The sequence below is a fragment of the Lepidochelys kempii genome, chromosome 1, assembly GCF_965140285.1.
Source record: "Lepidochelys kempii isolate rLepKem1 chromosome 1, rLepKem1.hap1, whole genome shotgun sequence".
In the NCBI taxonomy this organism is placed as follows: Eukaryota; Metazoa; Chordata; order Testudines; family Cheloniidae; genus Lepidochelys; species Lepidochelys kempii.
Genome location: NC_136380.1, coordinates 81,368,832 through 81,389,570, shown reverse-complemented (window position 1 = coordinate 81,389,570; position 20,739 = coordinate 81,368,832). Strand labels below are relative to the sequence as shown.

General features: G+C 42.7%; 1 protein-coding gene across 3 annotated transcripts in view; it reads left to right on the top strand.

The window, feature by feature from the left end:
- Window positions 1-20,739, top strand: part of FBXL3 (F-box and leucine rich repeat protein 3) — a 45,545-nt gene that overhangs the window by 589 nt on the left and 24,217 nt on the right. The window contains exon 2 of one of the 3 annotated variants that reach the window (XM_073347125.2): window positions 7,568-7,934. In XM_073347125.2, the coding sequence (XP_073203226.1) occupies window positions 7,569-7,934 (366 nt within the window). In that variant the 5' untranslated portion in view covers window position 7,568. Of the gene's footprint in view, window positions 1-1,706; window positions 7,935-20,739 lie in introns of those variants that run through there. The other 2 variants (XM_073347106.2, XM_073347115.2) reach the window with 2 other exon arrangements.

Here is a 20,739-nt window from a genome sequence, read left to right as displayed (position 1 = left end):
TTCTCCCAGCTGCCCAGAGCCAGACCCCGGTGCTGGCAGGTCCCTCGTCTCCGCGGGGCCGGGCAGCGTGAGTCCGCACAGAGCGGAGACCCAGTGCTTGGCGCGGCGCAGCTCGGGCGGCCCGCCCCCTCCCGGGGCTCGCTGTCCGTCCGTCCGTCCGTGCTGCCTGCAGCCGGGGGGTTATCCGAGCCGGGGGGCGCTTGGCCGTACCTAACACGCGCATCCCGGTGATGCACACGGGCACCTGGGGGACGGCCAGCCCGGCTAGAAGCGCCGTTGGGGCGGCGGAGGGGGAGTATTTTCCAAGTAATAATTGTGGCGCCAGGTTAATTGTTGTAAGCGAGCTGGGGCAGGGCTGCTTATTTGCAAAGCATCCCGTGCACTGATGTTGCTTCCTGTTGAAGAACAGCAGTAAACTTCCCTAGCTGTAGTTGTAGGTGCTCTAATGACTGCTTGTCGCGGCCCCAGACCACCAGCCCTTGTTCTGTTTCTCTTCCACGCACTCTTAATGCTTCATCCCAAACGCAGGCACAACAAGCCCGCTCAGCATCTGTTCGGTTTGTTCATGTGAAGGAAGTAGGCTTGCATTAAAACGTTGACTATCATTGGTCGGCTTCTATTGTGTCTGTGCCTTTCTCAACACTCAAAACTTGAACGTTAAACAACATCTGCTTTATTTCTCATCTGAATTAATGACTGAACTGCCTAATTGCTTTGGAGTGTGATTTGCATTGCAAGCAAGTTATTGTAGCATATGCCCAGACTTGGCATCTGGGAAAATCGCAGGTACCAAATAAACTAATCTGTATTGAGAAATCTCTTGAGAAAATATCTTGATGAATCAGATAAGCAGAAAAGTATTAAGTGAAGCTAAATCTCTTCTATAGTGACACTTTGTTATGACTGGTTTTACACTGTATATCTTTTTCAGCCAAGTTCATTACAGGCTATGATTTGGAAAGAACTTGTCAGTAACATATTGTGTCCTAGGCAAGCTGGAGAGTATTATTAATAGGGTTTGTTTGGTACTTTAAGCATATGGAAAATGTTCATCTGTTAATGTCTGCTCAAATGATGACACCCATGTTGTGATTTTTTTTTTCATCGTGAAAATGTTGTCTGCTGTGTCCAGTGTTGCCTTTCACTGTTTGCTGTTGTCTGTAATTGTTTCAGGATTCAGTATGGTGGAATGTTTGGTATTTCAGAAACACAAGGCCAAGTTTGGTTAATTACCTGACTGAATTTATTTTTTTCTTAAATTTGGTCTGCAGGACGAATGGCCTCGTTTTCCTTAATGGCATCCACTTTGGATCTTTTCTGTGGACAAATGATACTTAAACTTTTTTAAAAAAATTTATTGATGGAACTGGTCTCAATATTGCAGCCTACACTTTAAAAAAAATCCTGATATCTTAATCATGTATAAAATAAAAATTATATCTGTTCCTACATTCTGTTGCAAAAAATATGCTTTTAATGAACTGTATGCTCAAGTGCAAAAAGTTCCATAATATAGTACTTTTGAAGTCTAATCAGGATTACTGTCTATGTTCAGTTCTGTGTGCACCATAGATTTCAGTAATTGAGCGTTTTCAGAATTTAATTTTGTTTCTTTTCGCCACTGCTGTCTGTGGCAAATAGATTCATAAATACTAAGGTCAGAAGGGATCATTATGATCATCTAGTCCGACCTCCTGCACAACGCAGGACACGGAATCTCACCCACCCACTCCTGCGATAAACCTCTCACCTATGTCTGAGCTATTGAAGTTCTCAAATCGTGGTTTAAACACTTCAAGGAGCAGAGAATCTTCCAGCAAGTGACCTGTGCCCTATGCTTCAGAGGAAGGCGAAAAACCTCCAGGGCCTCTTCCAATCTGCCCTGGAGGAAAATTCCTTCCCAACCCCAAATATGGCGATCAGCTAAACCCTGAGCATATGGGCAAGATTCACCTGCCAGATACTACAGAAAATTCTTTCCTGGATAACTCAGATCCCACCCCATCTAACATCCCATCACTGGCCATTGGGCCTATTTACTATGAATAATTAAAGATCAATTAATTACCAACATCATGTTATCCCATCATACCATCTCCTCCATAAACTTATCGAGTTTAATCTTAAAGCCAGATAGGTCTTTTGCCCCCACTGCTTCCCTTGGAAGGCTATTCCAAAACTTCACTCCTCTGATGGTTAGAAACCTTCATCTAACTTCAAGTCTAAACTTCCCAATGACCAGTTTATATCCATTTGTTCTTGTGTCCACATTGGTACTGAGCTTAAATAATTCCTCTCCCTCTCTGGTATTTATCCCTCTGATATATTTATAGAGAGCAATCATATCTCCCCTCAACCTTCTTTTAGTTAGGCTAAACAAGCCAAGCTCCTTGAGTCTCCTTTCATAAGACTGATTTTCCATTCCTCGGATCATCCTAGTAGCCCTTCTCTGTACCTGTTCCAGTTTGAATTCATCCTTCTTAAACATGGGAGACCAGAACTACACACAGTATTCCAGGTGAGGTCTCACCAATGCCTTGTATAACGGTACTAAAATCTCCTTATCCCTACTGGAAATACCTCGCCTGATGCATCCCAAGACCGCATTAGTTTTTTTCACGGCCATATCACATTGGCGGCTCATAGTCATCCTATGATCAACCAGTACTCCCAAGGCCCTTCTCCTCCTCCGTTACTTCTAATTGATGTGTCCCCAGCTTATAACTAAAATTCTTGTTATTAATCCCTAAATGCATGACCTTACACTTCTCACTATTAAATTTCATCCTATTACTCCAGTTTACAAGGTCATCCAGATCCTCCTGTAGGGTATCCCTGTCCTTCTCTAAATTGGCAATACCTCCCAGCTTTGTACCATCAGCAAACTTTATTAGCACACTCCCACTTTTTGTGCCGAGGTCAGTAATAAAAAGATTGGTCCCAAAACTGATCCCTGAGGAACTCCATTGGTAACCTTCCTCCAGCCTGAGAGTTTACCTTTCAGTAGGACCCGCTGTAGTCTCCCTGTTAACAAATTCCTTATCCACCTTTCAGTTTTCATATTGATCCCCATCTTTTCCAATTTAGCTAATAATTCCCCATGTGGCATGGTATCAAATGCCTTACTGAAATCTAGGTAAATTAGATACACTGCATTTCCTTTGTCTAAAAAATCTGTTTCCTTCTCAAAGAAGGAGATCAGGTTGGTTTGGCACGATCTACCTTTTGTAAAACCATGTTGTACTTTGTCCCATTTACCATTGACTTCAATGTCCTTAACTACTTTCACCTTCAAAAAATTTTTCCAAAACCTTGCATACTACAGATGTCAAACTAACAGGCCTATAGTTACCCGGATCACTTTTTTTTCCCTTTCTTAAAAATAGGAACTGTGTTAGCAATTCTCCAATCATACGGTACAACCCCTGAGTTTACAGATTCATTAAAAATTCTTGCTAATGGGCTTGCAATTTCATGTGCCAATTCCTTTAATATTCTTGGATGAAGATTATCTGGGCCCCCTGAGTTAGTCCCATTAAACTGTTTGAGTTTCGCTTCTACCTCAGATATGGTAATATCTACCTCCATATCCTCATTCCCATTTGTCATGCTACCATTATCCCTAAGATCCTACTTTGCCTCAGTCTTTAATAAGGCTAAAGATTTGTTTAGATATTGGGCCATGCGTAGATTATCCTTGACCTCCACTCCATCCTCAGTGTTTAGTGGTCCTTCTTATTTATACGGCTATAGAACCTTTTACTATTGGTCCAACTCTACTTGACTTTTAGCCTGTCTCACTTTATCTCTACATGTTCTGACCTCAATAATGTAGCTTTCCTTGCTGATCTCTCCCATCTTACACTCCCTGTACACTTTCTGCTTTTTCTTAATCACCTCTCTGAGATGCTTGGTCTACAACTCCTCCCTATGAATTTTTTCCCCTTTCTTGGGATGCAGGCTTCCGATAGCTTCTGCAGCTTTGATTTAAAGTAATCCCAGGCTTCCTCTGCCTTTTAGATCCATAAATTCTTCAGTCCAATCCACTTCCTTAACTAATTTCCTTAATTTTTGAAAGTCAGCCCTTTTGAAATCATAAACCCTAGTTGCAGATTTATATTTGTTAATCCTTCTGTTCAGTTTGAACTGAATTAGCTCATGATCACTTGAACCAAGATTGTTCCCTACAACCATTTCTTCTATGAGGTCCTCACTACTCACCAAAACCAAATCTAAAATGGCATCCCCTCTAGTTGGTTCAGCAACTACTTGATGAAGGAATCCATCAGCTATCGCATCTAGGAAAATCTGAGCCCTATTATGACTAGCACTCGTCCTCCAGTCTATATCTGGGAAGTTAAAGTCTCCCATGATCACACAGTTTCCATTAGTATTTACTTTATTAAAAAGATTAAAAAGGGCTCTGTCCATATCCAAATTAGATCCCGGCGGTCTATAGCACACCCCAAGCACTATCCCAGTGGAGGCTCTAATAGTTTTCTTCCCCATTGTAACTTTTGCCCAGACAGACTCTCTTATCCATTCCATTGCTTCTTATTTCTTTACATTCTACCTCATCATTGATATACAATGCTACTCCACCACCTTTACCTTTATTTCGGTCTTTCCTAAACAGCACATGCCCTTCAATACCTGTAGCCCAGTCATGACGACTATTCCACCATGTTTCTGTTATCCCTATAATATCTGGTTTCACTTCCTGCACCAGTAGCTCTAGTTCCTCCATTTTGTTACCTAGGCTCCTCGCATCGGTGTACAAACATCTTAATTTTTGCTGTTTGGCCTCGCTCACATTCTGTACCCTATTAGGCACGGTCATTCTACAGCCAGTATAACCTATTAGACTGGTATCCACACTGCCCTTCTTCCTTATAGGTTTCAGAGTAACAGCCATGTTAGTGAGCTGTAGCTCACAAAAGCTTATGCTCAAATAAATTGGTTAGTCTCCAAGGTGCCACAAGTACTCCTTTTCTTCCTCCTTATATACATTCTCCTACCCACGGTTGTATCCTTTCTTAATTCGTTTTCTTCCCTCTCTATGCTAAAATGCGGTGTGGAGATTACCTGGACATCTCCCAACCATCTTCCCCAGATTCCTAGTTTAAAGGTTTCTTAATCAGTTGTGCCAGCCTCCATCCTAGAAGTCTATTTCCTTCCCTACTCAGATGAAGTCCATCCTGAGAGAACTGTCCTCTGTCCATGAATGCCTCCCAGTGGCCATACATCCCAAAGCCCTTCTTATAGCACCACTGCCTAAGCCATTTGTTGATAGTCATAATCTTGTCACACCTTTGTTGCCCTTCTCTAGGAACAGGCAGAATCCCACTAAAGATCACCATATAGATTCAAGGGTACACTTGTGACTGGAAAATAGTGCTTTGGTTCTCTATCGGCCCTTCTACTGAGCAGATTGGTAATCCATCACATTCTCTATATAGACACACTTCAGGCAATCTAGTAGAAATGCCCTGTTGACCGTGTGATGCTTCTGTGGCAGTTAATCTAACCTTGATTGGACCTGAATTTTAATTAACCTGCCTATACAGTTGCAGAAGGCACCCAATCCATAGAGGAGCAAAAACTGGCAAATACATTATTCATTACTATGCTGGGCCCTTTGCTTCCTCTATACAAATAGAAAGCCATCTGCAGCTTGGTCAGAAATTTCAGATGAATAGCCTATTGCAGCACAGTAGTAATGACTTTCTGCACGCTTATGTTCATGAGTTTATGGATCATTGTGGATAAATTAAATAAGTGCATGAGAATGTGTTTACAGTAGTGCATTATCAAAATAAGCTTGTGTTGTGAATGCTGCCAATTCTGGGATAGAACAGGGATATTGAAAGGATAAGGACATGGAAACGCAACTTGTCAGTATATGTTCAAATTTGATTATTTCGTGTTACAAACAGAGCGTCTGACCATGCTTTCTCTCTGTTACTTTGACTCATGCTCAAAAATAACTTTGTGAACAATATGGTTGTGATGGGGAGGGGAGAATAGCTAGGAAATGTAGTTAAGGGAGCAATGAATATTCCTTACCATATTTTACTTTATGCATCCTTTTGTGCTATCTAGCAACTATATCTGTGATAAATGTTTCACTTTTTTTTGTCAGCTATAATGCTTTTTTTATAATGCAGTTCGCTGAAACATTTAGCAAATGAAAGCTTGTTGGGAATTGCACAAGTAACTTTCCAAGCTTCAAACTGACAATATATTATTGACCTTAACCATAGTACCTGAATAGTCATTTTCTGACTGAAGATGTCTGTCTTTTTACAGAAAGTTTGGGGTTTGGGGGGTTTTCCTGTAGGACTGCCCCAGTATTTGGAGGACTGGGAATGAGATATTATACAGGCCATGTCAATTTATTGTGATCTCATGTTCTGAGTCTTTGAAAAACTGCTGAAGTCAGGACTTGACATTTGACAAATTCTTGTTTTTTTTTCTTTTTTTTTAAATTTCATTATTCTATCTTAATACATCAGAGCACTAAAGTAAAAGTAAAGGATTAATGGGCACAAACTGTTTTAATTTTGGTTTCGAAGCTGACATCTGTAACTCTAAAAACATCCTAAATGTTATCTTCATTTTAAAATGGGCTTACAAAATCTGACCCTAAATTTTATCCCTGTCCATAACTTATTTTCTTAATTTATTATTTCCCCCCATAATAGGCAAAGCAAGGTAGAACTTGCAGAACACCATGTTTTAAAAGAAATGCATACTGTTGAGAATTGGGTACCTGTTTGCCATATCACATCTATTCAACTTAATAGAATAACATTTTGAATATCTAATTAGAATGTAAACTGTGGTGCTCATCTAGATGTTTAGCCCAAGAATTAAACTTCACTAATATTCATGAAATGTAGCTGTTTAGAAGTTAGCACTAATTGGCACCTTCGTAGTCTCAGCAAAGAAGGTGCCAATTGAATGGACCTGGAACCAAAACTATTTTTTTCACCCTAAAATGTGATGGTCAAGTCAGGATTGAGACTCATTGATTTGGGAGGGGATGTGTAATAGCAAGGATAAAGTGTCTCTTATAGGGTCTGGGGAAGAGTGCACACATAATGTCTTCGCGCAGTAGTGAGACGGGAAGTGCAACTGACCATTCACAAAATAGTGAAATTAAACAATCTGAAAAGAGTTTTTTCTCTAATCTTTTGGTTTCATTAATCTTAAATTTTACTTGTAACTGTGGAAGGTACAATGCTTTCATATGTTAAGATAATATCCAAGATGACTTCTCTTCCAGACTTACGAAAGAAACACCATTAGGTAGCATAGAAATAAGCTGTCACAGGGTTGATAGCTCCTATTTTGAAAAAAATTCCGTTTCACCATAGCATTTTCCGCATTTTTCAGTTTTGACTTGACGTTGATGTAGCAAGAGGAAACTTCTCTTGTGAAAATTCTATCCTGTGATGTGTATTTCCATGGTGCCTGGGACCAGGACCCCTTTGTGCTGTAAGTACTTAATGTCTCTGTATTCTGTGGAGGTATGGAGAGTAATACATTTTTCTTATTTTGATAGAATGAAACGAGGAAGGAAAAATAGTGAGGCCAACAATAGTTCATCAGAGGAGGAGATTGGAGGAGAATCTAAGAAACAGAAGATTACAGATGAAGAATCCACTGAGATCTCTCTGAGTCCTGATTGGGGTAACCTCCTTCCAGACATTATTCTGCAGGTGTTTCAGTACTTACCTCTTCTTGATCGTGCTCATGCATCCCAAGTCTGCCGAAGATGGAATCAGGTGTTTCATATGCCTGATCTCTGGAGATGTTTTGAGTTTGAACTGAATCAACCAGCTACATCTTATTTGAGGGCTACGCATCCTGAGCTTATCAATCAAATTATTAAAAGGCATTCCAATCATCTGCAGTATGTTAGCTTCAAGGTAACATCTTTTACATTCTTATGTTTGAAAATGAGTAATTAAAAAAATTGATTTGCATTTCAAATAAGGTTTGAAATTGAACAAGTTTATTGCAGTTCTATTAAATTTAAACAATTCTTAAAACTCCTTTTTATTTGTGTATGACATGGCTGAAGATAACAAAATAGTATTTCTTGAATACTCCAAGATAGCTTTCACAGTCTTGATAGTATGAGTTGTAAGAGATTTCACTTATCCAAGAAGCAATAATTGGAAAAAAAGTAGCATTATTGATTAAGTGAACAAAGCATTTTAACATAATGACGTTTCCTAATTCACTTAGAAAAACAGCTTCCATTTTAAAAGCCTGTAAGTGCAAAGTTAAAAGACCATCCTAATCATGAGTATTGTCAGTATAAAGTGATATGGGTAGTTGTGATTTTTATGTATCTCCTTTCTTCAGAATGTTTCCTTGTAGAACAGAGGAACTTAATGAGTGGAAAGGGATTAATAACAAAGTACATACTGACTTTTCAAATGAAAGGTGTAGTGGTATTACAGGGAGGAGGTTTATTTGGTGTGGAGAATTGGCAAGGCGTGGCTAGTGGATTTTTCAGAATATATATCTTTTTCTCATTTTCCCCCTTTATTGTCTGGCCTGCAGCCACAGACAATCACACTTGGGTTCCTGCACATAGTGTTTCTTCTGGGACCTATCCGAAGCAGGAAGTGCTGTGAACAGTAGCAGAGATATTGACCTGTTGAGGTGGCTGACTAGATGAACAGGGAAAGGAAGAAGCATATGAGAGAGAGCGTGAAAAGAAGGGTGGCTGAAACAGAAGGGAAAATGAGAGTGGAAAAAGGAAGAGACTGAAATAGGTGATGTGGTGGTAAAATGCAAAAATGAGTGGGAAAGACTGGCAGAAAAGGTGTCAAGAATGAAATATAAAAGGAAGGGGAAGACCTAGAAATGGGAGAGGTGAATCAAAAACAGAAGAATTACTTAGAGCTAGTTGACACTGAAACCTTATATTATCATGGCTAAGTCTGAGAAGTGTGCAAAGTCCACCTCCCTGAGACATAGCAATGCTGACCAAAACTCCACTGGGTCAACAGAAGAATTCTTCCATCGTACTAGCTACCGTTCTCGGGGAGGTGGATTAACTACAGCTATGGGAGAATCCCCTGCAGTTGCTATAGTGAGTGTATACATGGCAGCATTACAGCAGTGCCACTATAGGTTATGTCTACGCTATGACTTTTGTTGGTGTGACTTATGTTTTTCAGGGTGTGAAAAAACACCCTGGTGAGCACCATAAGTTACACCAACAGAAGTGCTGGTGTGAACAGTGCTATGTCGATGAGAGAGCTTCTCCCACCAACATACCTCCCTGAGCAATGTTAGCTGTTTTTATTATGTCAGTGGGAGAGCTCTCTCCTGTTGGCATAGAGCAGCTAAATGAGCGATCTCACAGTGGCGCAGCTGCAGCAGTACAGCTGTGCTGCTGTAAGCTTGCTAGTGTAGATGTGGCCTAAGAGTGCAGCCTTTAGTCTTAGGATGGACATACTTTCTACCCAGAAGACTAGCTGGATTGGTAGCCACAAGAAACTCAAATCTTTTGCCTAAAATTTTGGCATATTTCTCTTTCCCAATCCTATTCAAAAGGGCATCTGGATGTGTTTGTGTGTAGTTTGTTCCCCCTCCTTTCCTTCTGTCCACACAAATTAAATTAAAAACTTAGCACTGAGTAAATTTGGATGTTTTGGTTACTACCCCAGTCTAGATCAAAACACCCAACTCGGCTCAGTTCAATATTTGCAGTTTCTGCTGTGGTATATGAATTGCAACGTAGCACAGTTCCAAGTCAAAATTGTGATGTATTGGCAGAGTACAAGGAGGAAACTTGCTCAATCTTTGGCTATGTATCCCTGTTCTAGCCTATATAACAAATTTATCACTACATATTTGTTCTGTAGTTCATCACCAAAATGGCAATTAATAGCCACTTGAATTTGAGTCTAATGTAAATGTGGAAAAGCAAAGGCCAGTGTTTTAACTTGCGCCACTAATGTATTCCCAGATTACGATGATTTTACCTCTTGAGAGCCCAAGCTCTGAATCCTTGGGAGATGCTGTTTTTCTTGCCTGCCTGCATTCCTTCTAAATAAGGCTAAGGAGACTTAAGGAAGACTAGTTAGCCACACGCACTGTACCTGTTGGACTGTGTGTGTGGCTGTGCCTGAGGTAAAGACCACTATTAGTCAAACAGTGAATGCAGAAGGGTCATCTAAGTGATGTTCCAAAAAACAAAAATGTGAGATTAGTTGGAAAACTAGACAACTGGTGATTGGAGTAGTTGCATTTTCAACAGACTTAAGAAAAAAAATTAATACAAAAGTAGGCAATTCCTGTTTAGTTTTCTGTTGTGTGTCAATCTTGTCTGGCAACCCCTGGCTATATCTATTCTAGGCGTCTCCGATTTAGAGGTCGCCAAGCAGTCATGCTGAGTTAAAGGGACATTGGCTCAAATTTCTTGAAATTGACTAATTTTTAAAAAGTATTGTATGTGATATACAACCTTTAAATAGCACATGCTCATTTTATTAAAATATTCCGATAAAAATCTAATGAGCTTTTTTTGCTTCTCTAGCTATTTTTACAAGGTTATTGTATTGAACTGAATAACACTACCAAAAAATATTCAGGCCTCTCTCTTCTTCTCCCTTCCCTCTGTTTACATGCTGCTGTGCTATCTGGTTTTATGGTTACTTTCCCAGACCATATACAGGAGTTCTTCTGAGAGTCGTGTATTGGGCATTAGCATCCTCACAGGAAGTGCAGTTAACTATCAGCAAAAATAAAGTAGTTATTTTTCTCTCTAACTTTAACTTTAGAAGGTACAAAATCTTCAGACAAAAACGTGGGGTTTCAAATGGACTGTATCCATTTAAGCTAAACGGTGGAGGTGGTTGTTAATGTTTAGAAATACAGATTAAGATCTCAACTCTCTTTCACTACTGTCTTAAACCAGATTTGCTGTTAGTATTCTTTTCACCTTCAAATATTTGAACTAATAGTGAACTAATCTGCATTCAACTCACTTGGGTTCCCAATTTTGTTTTATAAAAATGTAAAGAAAAAGCAGTAATAAAAAATACCCATAAATTTAACAAGAAATGATCACCTAGTTGGACCTGTCAACCCCTATCCCTGCCTTCACTTCATAAGTCTATTTTAAGGGTAATTTAAACAGGGGAACCAGAGAAAGCACAACATGGCCTGGAGTCCCTTCACTTCCCCCCTTCTAAATTGATTTCTTTCTGCTTAGAACCCTTCTACCAACTCACTTTTTTTTTTAAATCTAAACTTCTACTGTGGCAACTGGCAGGTGATTTGTGTCCAGCTGTATGGCTGGAAGCTACCTGGGCCAGTGAGAAGTACCTGCTTCTCTTTATCCAAGACCATAGTCTCTGTATAGAAGTACCTTATTCCGTTTCCCTCTCACTCTGCCTTTTGGATGCACCATGTCTCACATCACTCTTCATGGAGCAGCTGCATCCCATACAGGACAGACTTGCAATAACCAATACATCCCCATGTCGATATGCAAGCAAGTTACATACAGTAACTTTAAGTGTAGTGCTAGTCCAAAAAGTGACATGATAAAAATAGTACCTTCTTTTCAACAGAACTGCTTCTGTGTGTACTTGCTCATTTTTCGTTGACTAAAAATGGGTTGGGCAATAATTTAGTCAATTGGTCAATCAAACATTCTGATCAGATATTTTAAAGCACTACCTTATTTGAACAGTAACAAAAAGGAGTAAGACTTTGTGGTCTCCAATGGATGTAGCCTTAAATATTTAAGCCTAATTACCAAAAAAAGTTACTTAATTGAGTTATTTTAAATCAGAAAAATGCAAAACAGTGAAATCAAGCTCTAAAAAAATTCAGGAATAATTACCTGTTGCAATATTGCATTAGCATTTTCATGTGAATATTAGTCTTACTGAACAGATACAAAAGAGGAAAAATGAAATGAAACAAAACAAAGACAGCAACTATAAAATTTTGTAAATGTACTTATGCTAGGTAAGGAGCAGGCCAATTCTTCAAGCATCTTGCTTCTATTTTCTTTATTGGCTCCCACTGCTTCATCTGTATTCCTGTCATTATCAAATTCATCAGTCTCCTTCCTCTTCATCTGATGAATATTGAGTTGACTCCACATGTGCCATTTTCTTCTTGTGATACAGTCACCAGTTTCCCCGCAGCGGAGAACTTTTGTCTGCTTCTGGGTTTTGAATGGATGATTCTCCAAACTAACCGCTCTTTTGTTATGCACATGCAGTAGTACATGGAAGTGTTAAAATTTTCTCCCATTGTAGCTAGAGTACAGGGAGGACTCGGCCCTTTCTACTATGATGAGGCAAATTATTTTGATTCAACTGCTGGGATTGTACTCCATATTGTTCTACAACTGAATAGGCTTCTTGTTTTATAACTTTCTAGATCCATCAGAGTTATTTGTTTGTATGTTTAAAATTTGCAACAGCCACTCTGAGGTTACAAGCTGGATCAGATTCATCATCAGAAAGGTCTTGGTCCTGGAAGCATCAAGAAGGTAGGCAGCAACATATGCAGGACTGATCATTTGATTTCCCCCTCCCCCATGATATTTTATCTGTCTATTTTTCTTCCACTTTTGTAAGTGGACAGCATTCAGAATTTTTGCAGATATATTTTTTTTTCACGTTCAGGAACTTGTTCTTGGTATCAAAACAGAGTAGAACTATCATTTTCCGTACTCTGAAAGGACTGAGCTACAGGTTCAAGCAGTGAAATGAATTTTGTTTTCAAAAAACATTGTCATGAAGAATGTCAGTGCAAATTACTTTTGGGCAACACTGAGCCGCTCCTTCAACAGCAACTGCGTGAAGAGCCTTCTTGAATATTTGGAGGCCTTTGAAACATTTAATTAAGATGTCCATTGAGTCGGCCAGGCTTACTCAGTGTGGACAAAAATGAGTGCAGTATTAAATGATGCTGAAAAATGGCTGCTGATACCAGTTTTTGAAAAACTTGAAAATGCCGTTCACTTTTACATAAGTGATAAGAAACTTGTTACATCTCAACAATCGCCTGTGAAGAGCTGCATTGTATGGGCAGCACATCCGTAACACAAGTAGATATTGATTTAGCAAAAATGCTCAAGCACCTTTCTTAGCCATGTTGTCTGTCACAACCAAAATAACTTTCCATTGACTCAATTAATTGCTTATATTTTTAAACTGGTCAGCAATACATTGGGCTGAGTCATGTGGTGATGCTCAGTTGTGCATTGGAATCAGGTTGTGGAGTTGTTACCAGGAAGTTAGTGACACCTTTATCATGAATATTTCTCCATCTAGTAAGCAATAGAGACACGTGAGGAATTTGTGCAATAACAACACCAACTCTTTTTCATTTCATCCACTTCAGCATTCAGAAGACTTCCTTGTTTCCAACGTGATACTTCGTAAATTGGATGCAACTTATGGAAAAAATGCAAGCATTTAATGGTGAATGAAATGGTGTATTGTTGACATAAATACCTCTAACAAACTTAGCTGTGTTTTGGTTTTTTTTCTAGGCCTGGGACATTCAATCGAAAAACCTTTTAATACCAATTTAATGTGCATCTGAAGACTTTCCAGGAGTAGGAGTTTTCAGTGCTGAAGCAGATAGGGTAGCTATCTACTAGCTATAGAGTAAACTCCTGTTAGAAGATGAAGAAATAGAATTAGTTTCACTTTCATTAGAGATACAAAGTAGGTGAGGCAATATTGTGTATTGGACTAACTTCTGTTGGTGAAAGATACAAGCTTTCAAGTTTACACAGAGCTCTTCTTCAGGTCAGGGAAACATACTCAGGCCTGGTCTACACTACACCGCTAGGTCAATATAAGGCAACTTATGTCAACTCAGTTATGTCAGTGTACACACTATAGCCTTGTCCCACTGATGTAAGTGCGCCACTACATTGATGTAATAACTCCACCTCCATGAGAGGTATAGGGCTTGTGTCGGTGTAGTGAGGGCGCAGTGTCTGTCTGTGTAGACACTGCATTACTTACATTAGCTGTAAGCTGTCTTGCTCCATGCTGGAGCTGTGGAAATTGACCAGAAAGCTGGATAACTAGAGCCTGGGTGTCCCATCTCTCTCCGGGCGGCTGCTCACTGCTCCTGGACTCTCAGCCCCCTCCACCCCTCTTCAGTCGGTGGAAGCACTCCTAGTGAGGATGCACATCACCAGCAGAAGGAGGGTAGTGTGGACATCAGCCACCAACGTAATTACTATGTTGGCTGTAAGTTGACCTAACATAAGTTGTCGACTTAAGTTAGTAGTGTAGACATGCCCTCAGAGTGTCACAGCTAAATACTGTACAAGGTGGAACAGACAGGCCTGCCGACAGGGGTGGGGGGCAAAAGGGGCAATTTAAAAGGGCCTGGGGGCTCCCGGCAGCGCAGCAGAGCTAAGGCAGCTTTCCTGCCTGCCCTCACTCCGCGCTGCTCCTAGAAGCGGCCGGAACGGCCCTACGGCCCCAGGGGAGCAGGGGGTCTCTGAGCGCTGCTCCCACCCGAGTGCTGACTCCGCAGCTCCCATTAGCCGGGAACTGCGGCCAATGGGAGCTGCAGGGGCGGTGCCTGCGGGCAGTGGCTTATGGAGACCCCCTGGGGCTACTGCCAGAGGGGTGTGCTGGTCTCTTTTGAGAGCCGCCCGAGGTAAGCACTGACCCTATAACCCCCTCATTCACCGCTTCCCAGAGCCTGCACCCCTTCCCACGCACCCCTCCTAGAGTCTTCACCCCCCCAGCCTGGTGAAAGTGAGTGAAGGTGTGGAAGACCAAGTGATGGAGGGAGGGGGGATGGAGTGAGAAGGGGTGGAACAGGGGCGTGGTCTCAGGGAAAGGGCAGGGCAAGGGACTTTGGATTTATGCAATTAGACAGTTGGCAACCCTAGCAGGCAGGCACGTGGAAGCCCTGGCCATGCTGGAAGAGCGAGCCCAGCAGCTCAGCTGGCAGCTCATTCGGCACCAGCCAGCGCAGGCACAGCACCACCCAAATGTCAGGCAGACTGCATCAGCTCTGGTGCAGCTTGTGCGTGTGTGAGGGCCAATTGACTGTTCTGCCCTGGGACCTGGAATTGCTCGGGCCTGGGAACAGATTGTTTAGCATAAGCAGGAAGGTAGTTTTGTGCATCTGAAAGTTCTGCAGCCACTGCTCGTCATCCCATACTTGTATTACGATGCAGTCCCACCACTCGGTTCTTATTTTCCAAGCTCCATACCAGTGGTCCACCATGTGCATCTGCTCCTTGAATGCCAACAGCAATCTTGAATTGTTTCTTTCCATTGCTCGCAGCAAGGCAGACGCCACTGTGTCATCGTCATCAAATTTGCAGCTCCTGAAATAATGCAGAATCAGTTGTTGTGTTCATGACGCTCATCACAAGATAGAGCTGTGCAGGATCCATGCTTTCAGATAGCAGCACGCAATTTACTGGGGCTGTTGAAAAACAGTGCAAAACATAGTCGGAAACCCATGGAATGATGGGATGGAGAAAACTGCATCATGGGCTGGTGAGCCTGCCCCTATGAGACACTGTGATCCCTTCCCAGAGCACCCAGCGGCAGATGGTGGTGAATTGTACAATGAGATAGCAGGGTGCTGTTGGTAGCTCTCTCGATGCAAGAGCACCAATGGTGGATGCGCTCTGCCATCACAAGGAGCATTGTGTGGACATACAAAAGCTGTTTAATTACAGTGGTGGATGATTGTCCAGTTTAATTAAGTCAACTGAACTATGTAGTGTAGACGTAGCCTGTATCTGAAATCTTTGTTTATTAAGGGAGAGGGTTAATGGTTTTGCATCTCTTCTCTTTGTATTGGTGGAGAGGCTTAATGAGTGGGAACCCTCCTCTTCTTTCTGTGTTTTTGTATGTTTTTCTAGTCAGTTTTAAATTGCAAGCTCTTTAGGGCAAGGACTGCCTTTTAACTTGTTTTAATGTACTTTTGTAAGCTGCCATGTAGGTGGTTGGCCCAGTATGCAAATAAAGATAGACATACTTGTTACATCTGTTGACCATCTTTGCTCAAAAATAAAACCTAATAAAGTGATAGGGAATAGCCAACATGGATTTGTCAAGAACAAATCATGCCAAAAAACCTAGTTTAATTCTGAGATGTTGTCAAGGTTCCTCCCCCACTCTGAACTCTAGGGTACAGATGTGGGGACCTGCATGAAAAACCTCCTAAGCTTATCTTTACCAGCTTAGGTCAAAACTTCCCCAAGGTACAAAATATTACCCCCGTTATCCTTGGAATGGCCGCTACCACCACCAAACTAATACTGGTTACTGGGGAAGAGCTGTTTGGACGCGTCCTTCCCCCCAAAATACTTCCCAAAACCTTGCACCCCACTTCCTGGACAAGGTTTGGTAAAAAGCCTCACCAATTTGCTTAGGCGACTACAGATCCAGACCCTTGGATCTTAAGAACAATGAACAATCCTCCCAACACTTGCACCCCCCCTTTCCTGGGAAATGTTGGATAAAAAGCCTCACCAATTTGCATAGGTGACCACAGACCCAAACCCTTGGATCTGAGAACAATGAAAAAGCATTCAGTGTTTTACAAGAAGACTTTTAATAAAAAATAGAAGTAAATAGAAATAAAGAAATCCCCCCAGTAAAATCAGGATGGTATATATCTTACAGGGTAATTAGCTTCAAAAACATAGAGAACCCCTCTAGGCAAAACCTTAAGTTACAAAAAAGATACACAGACAGAAATAGTTATTCTATTCAGCACAATTCTTTTCTCAGCCATTTAAAGAAATCATAATCTAACACATACCTAGCTAGATTACTTACTAAAAGTTCTAAGACTCCATTCCTGTTCTGTCCCCGGCCAAGACGACTACAGACAGACCCCCAAACCCTTTGTTTCTCTCCCTCCTCCCAGCTTTTGAAAGTATCTTGTCTCCTCATTGGTCATTTTGGTCAGGTGCCAGCGAGGTTACCTTTAGCTTCTTAACCCTTTACAGGTGAGAGGAGCTTTCCCCTGGCCAGGAGGGATTTCAAAGGGGTTTACCCTTCCCTTTATATTTATGACACGCCCCCCAAATCTCAGCTAGGGTGAAACACTGGCTGGGATTTCTTCCTGGAGCTCTAGGAAAACAGAGTTAATAAGACACATGCATCTCTAAATATACTACCAAGTACATAAAGACTAACAATATTTTCCACATCTCAAGGACGATTTTAACCAGTTGATTCTGGGAAACTTTCACGGGAGAGTGCATCAGCCACTTTGTTAGAAGCTCCTGAGATGTGTTGGATGTCGAAATCAAAATCTTGGAGAGCTAAACTCCACCGAAGAAGTTTTTTGTTAGTTTCTTTGACGGTGTGAAGCCACTTTAGTGCAGCATGGTCGGTTTGCAGGTGGAAACGCCGTCCCCAAACATATGGGCGTAGCTTTTCCAGAGCGTAGACAATGGCATAACATTCTTTTTCAGTGACTGACCAGTTGCTTTCCCTCTCAGACAGTTTTTTGCTGAGAAACACTACAGGGTGGAATTCTTGATCAGGTCCTTTCTGCATTAAAACTGCTCCCACACCACGCTCGGATGCATCTGTGGTTACTAGGAACGGTTTGTCAAAGTCTGGGGCCCTTAGTACAGGGTCAGACATGAGTGTCGCTTTAAGCTTGTTAAAGGCCTTCTGACACTTTCCGGTCCACTGAACAGCATTTGGCTGTTTCTTTTTGGTTAGGTCTGTCAGTGGGGCAGCGATTTGGCTGTAGTGCGGTACAAATCGTCTGTAATAACCGGCCAAGCCTAAGAAGGATTGAACCTGTTTCTTTGACTTTGGGACAGGCCACTTTTGGATAGCATCCACTTTGGCCTGTAGGGGGCTGATAGTTCCTTGACCCACCTGGTGTCCAAGGTAAGTCACTCTGTTTAGGCCTATTTGACACTTCTTAGCCTTAACAGTTAGTCCTGCCTCCCTTATGCGCTCAAGGACTTTTTGTAGATGTTCCAGGTGGTCTGCCCAGGAATCCGAAAATATAGCCACATCGTCAAGGTAGGCGACTGCATATTCTCCTAATCCCGCTAGGAGACCATCTACAAGTCTTTGGAAAGTGGCGGGTGCATTTCGCAGCCCGAAAGGGAGTACATTAAATTCATACAGCCCGAGATGTGTGATGAAGGCTGACCTTTCCTTGGCAGATTCATCTAGCGGTACCTGCCAGTACCCCTTGGTTAAGTCCAAGGTAGAGATGAACTGGGCCCTTTCCAGTTTCTCTAATAGTTCATCTGTGCGTGGCATGGGATAGTTGTCTGGGCGAGTTACAGCATTTAGCTTACGGTAGTCCACGCAAAAACGTATTTCCCCATCTGGTTTGGGAACTAGAACCACTGGAGATGCCCATGCACTTTCAGAGGGGCGGATTACACCCATCTGTAACATATCCTGGATCTCCCGTTCTATAGCAGTTTTAGCTTGAGGAGACACCCGGTAAGGTTGGACCCTAATTGGGTGAGCATTACCTGTGTCAATGGAGTGGTATGCCCGTTCAGTCAGTCCTGGGGTGGCTGAGAACGTTGGCGCGTAGCTAGTGCACAGCTCCTGGATCTGCTGTCGCTGCATACGCCCAAGGGTCATGGAGAGGTTCACCTCTTCCACACCACCAGCACATTTCCCTTCGTAGTAGACACCTTCAGGCCACTCAGCGTCGTCTCCTCCCTGGGCTGTAAACTGACAAACCTTTAATTCTCTGGAATAAAAGGGCTTTAGAGAATTAATATGATACACCTTAGGCTTTCGGTTGGAGGTGGGGAATGCTATGAGATAATTAACAGCTCCCAGGCGCTCCTGGACCACGAATGGCCCTTCCCACGATGCTTCCATTTTATGGGCCTGGAGCGCCTTTAAGACCATGACCTGGTCTCCTACTTTGAAGGAACGCTCTCTGGCATGTTTATCATACCAGGCTTTTTGCTCTTTTTGAGCATCCTGTAAGTTTTCTCTAGCAAGGGCTAAAGAGGTTCGGAGGGTGGTTTGTAGGTTGGTTACAAAGTCCAGAATGTTAGTTCCTGGAGAAGGTGTAAATCCCTCCCATTGCTGCTTCACCAACTGCAATGGCCCCTTAACCTCACGGCCATATACAAGTTCAAATGGGGAAAACCCTAAACTGGGATGTGGTACAGCTCTGTAGGCAAAGAGCAACTGCTGCAATACTAGGTCCCAATCATTGGAGTGCTCATTTACGAATTTACGTATCATGGCCCCCAAAGTTCCATTAAACTTCTCCACCATGCCATTTGTTTGATGATGGTAAGGAGTGGCAACCAAGTGATTTACCCCATGAGCTTCCCAAAGGTTTTCCATAGTTCCTGCCAGGAAATTAGTCCCTGCATCTGTGAGGATGTCGGAGGGCCAACCTACCCTGGCAAAAATGTCTGCTAGTGCCTGGCACACACTTTTAGCCCTGGTGTTGCTTAGAGCTACTGCTTCCGGCCATCGGGTGGCAAAATCCATGAAAGTCAGTATGTACTGCTTTCCTCTGGGTGTCTTTTTCGGAAAAGGACCCAGAATATCCACAGCTACTCGCTGAAATGGAACTTCAATGATGGGGAGTGGCTGGAGAGGAGCTTTGACCTGGTCTTGGGGTTTTCCCACTCTTTGGCACACCTCACAAGACTGGACATAGGTAGAAACATCCTTGCCCATTCCCTCCCAGTGGAATGACCCCCCCAAACGGTCTTTGGTCCTGTTCACCCCAGCATGGCCACTAGGGTGATCATGGGCTAAGCTCAAGAGCTTGGCCCGGTATTTAGTTGGAACTACCAACTGTCTCTGAGGATGCCAGTCTTCCTGGTGTCCCCCAGAAAGAGTTTCCTTGTATAAAAGTCCTCTTTCTACAACAAACCTGGATCGATTAGAAGAGCTGAGAGGCGGTGGGTTGCTCCGTGCCGCCGTCCAAGCTCTCTGGAGGCTTTCATCTGCTTCCTGTTCGGTCTGGAACTGTTCCCTTGATGCTGGAGACATCAGTTCCTCATGGGATTGTGGACCTAGGCTTGGTCCCTCTGGAAGCGATATAGGGGATGGAGCTGTTTCTGTTGACTGTGAACCGCTCTCCGCTGGTGTACTATGTTGGGATTCAGGCTCCGGCTGAGCCTCTTGTGTAGGGTTATCGGCTGCTGCCAGTTCAGGTTCGGTGGGGCCCTCTGGTGTTGAGGTTGCAAGTACTGGATTCAGTGCTGACACGGGGTCTGGTGTTGGTTGTTCGGCTGGTTCCGGTTCTGGGACTGGTTCCGTCTGGGTTTCTGGGACTGGATCCACTACTGCTGTTGCAGACATTGGCCTGGGGTCCAGGTCCATCACCTCTGACTGGGTCCTGATAGAAGTTTCCGGAACAGAGCTAGGCCTCACGGCTTGTTTAGCCTGGTTGCGGGTGACCATTCCCACCCTCTTGGCCTGCTTCACATGATTGGCCAAGTCTTCCCCCAACAGCATGGGGATGGGATAATCATCATAGACTGCAAAAGTCCACATTCCTGACCAGCCCTTGTACTGGACAGGCAACTTGGCTGTAGGCAAATTGAAAGAGTTGGACTTGAAGGGTTGAATCGTCACTTGGATCTCTGGGTTGATTAAATTGGGGTCCACTAAGGAAGCATGGATAGCTGACACTTGTGCTCCGGTGTCCCTCCACGCGGTGACCTTCCTCCCACCCACACTCACAGTTTCCCTCCGCTCCAAGGGTATCTGGGAGGTA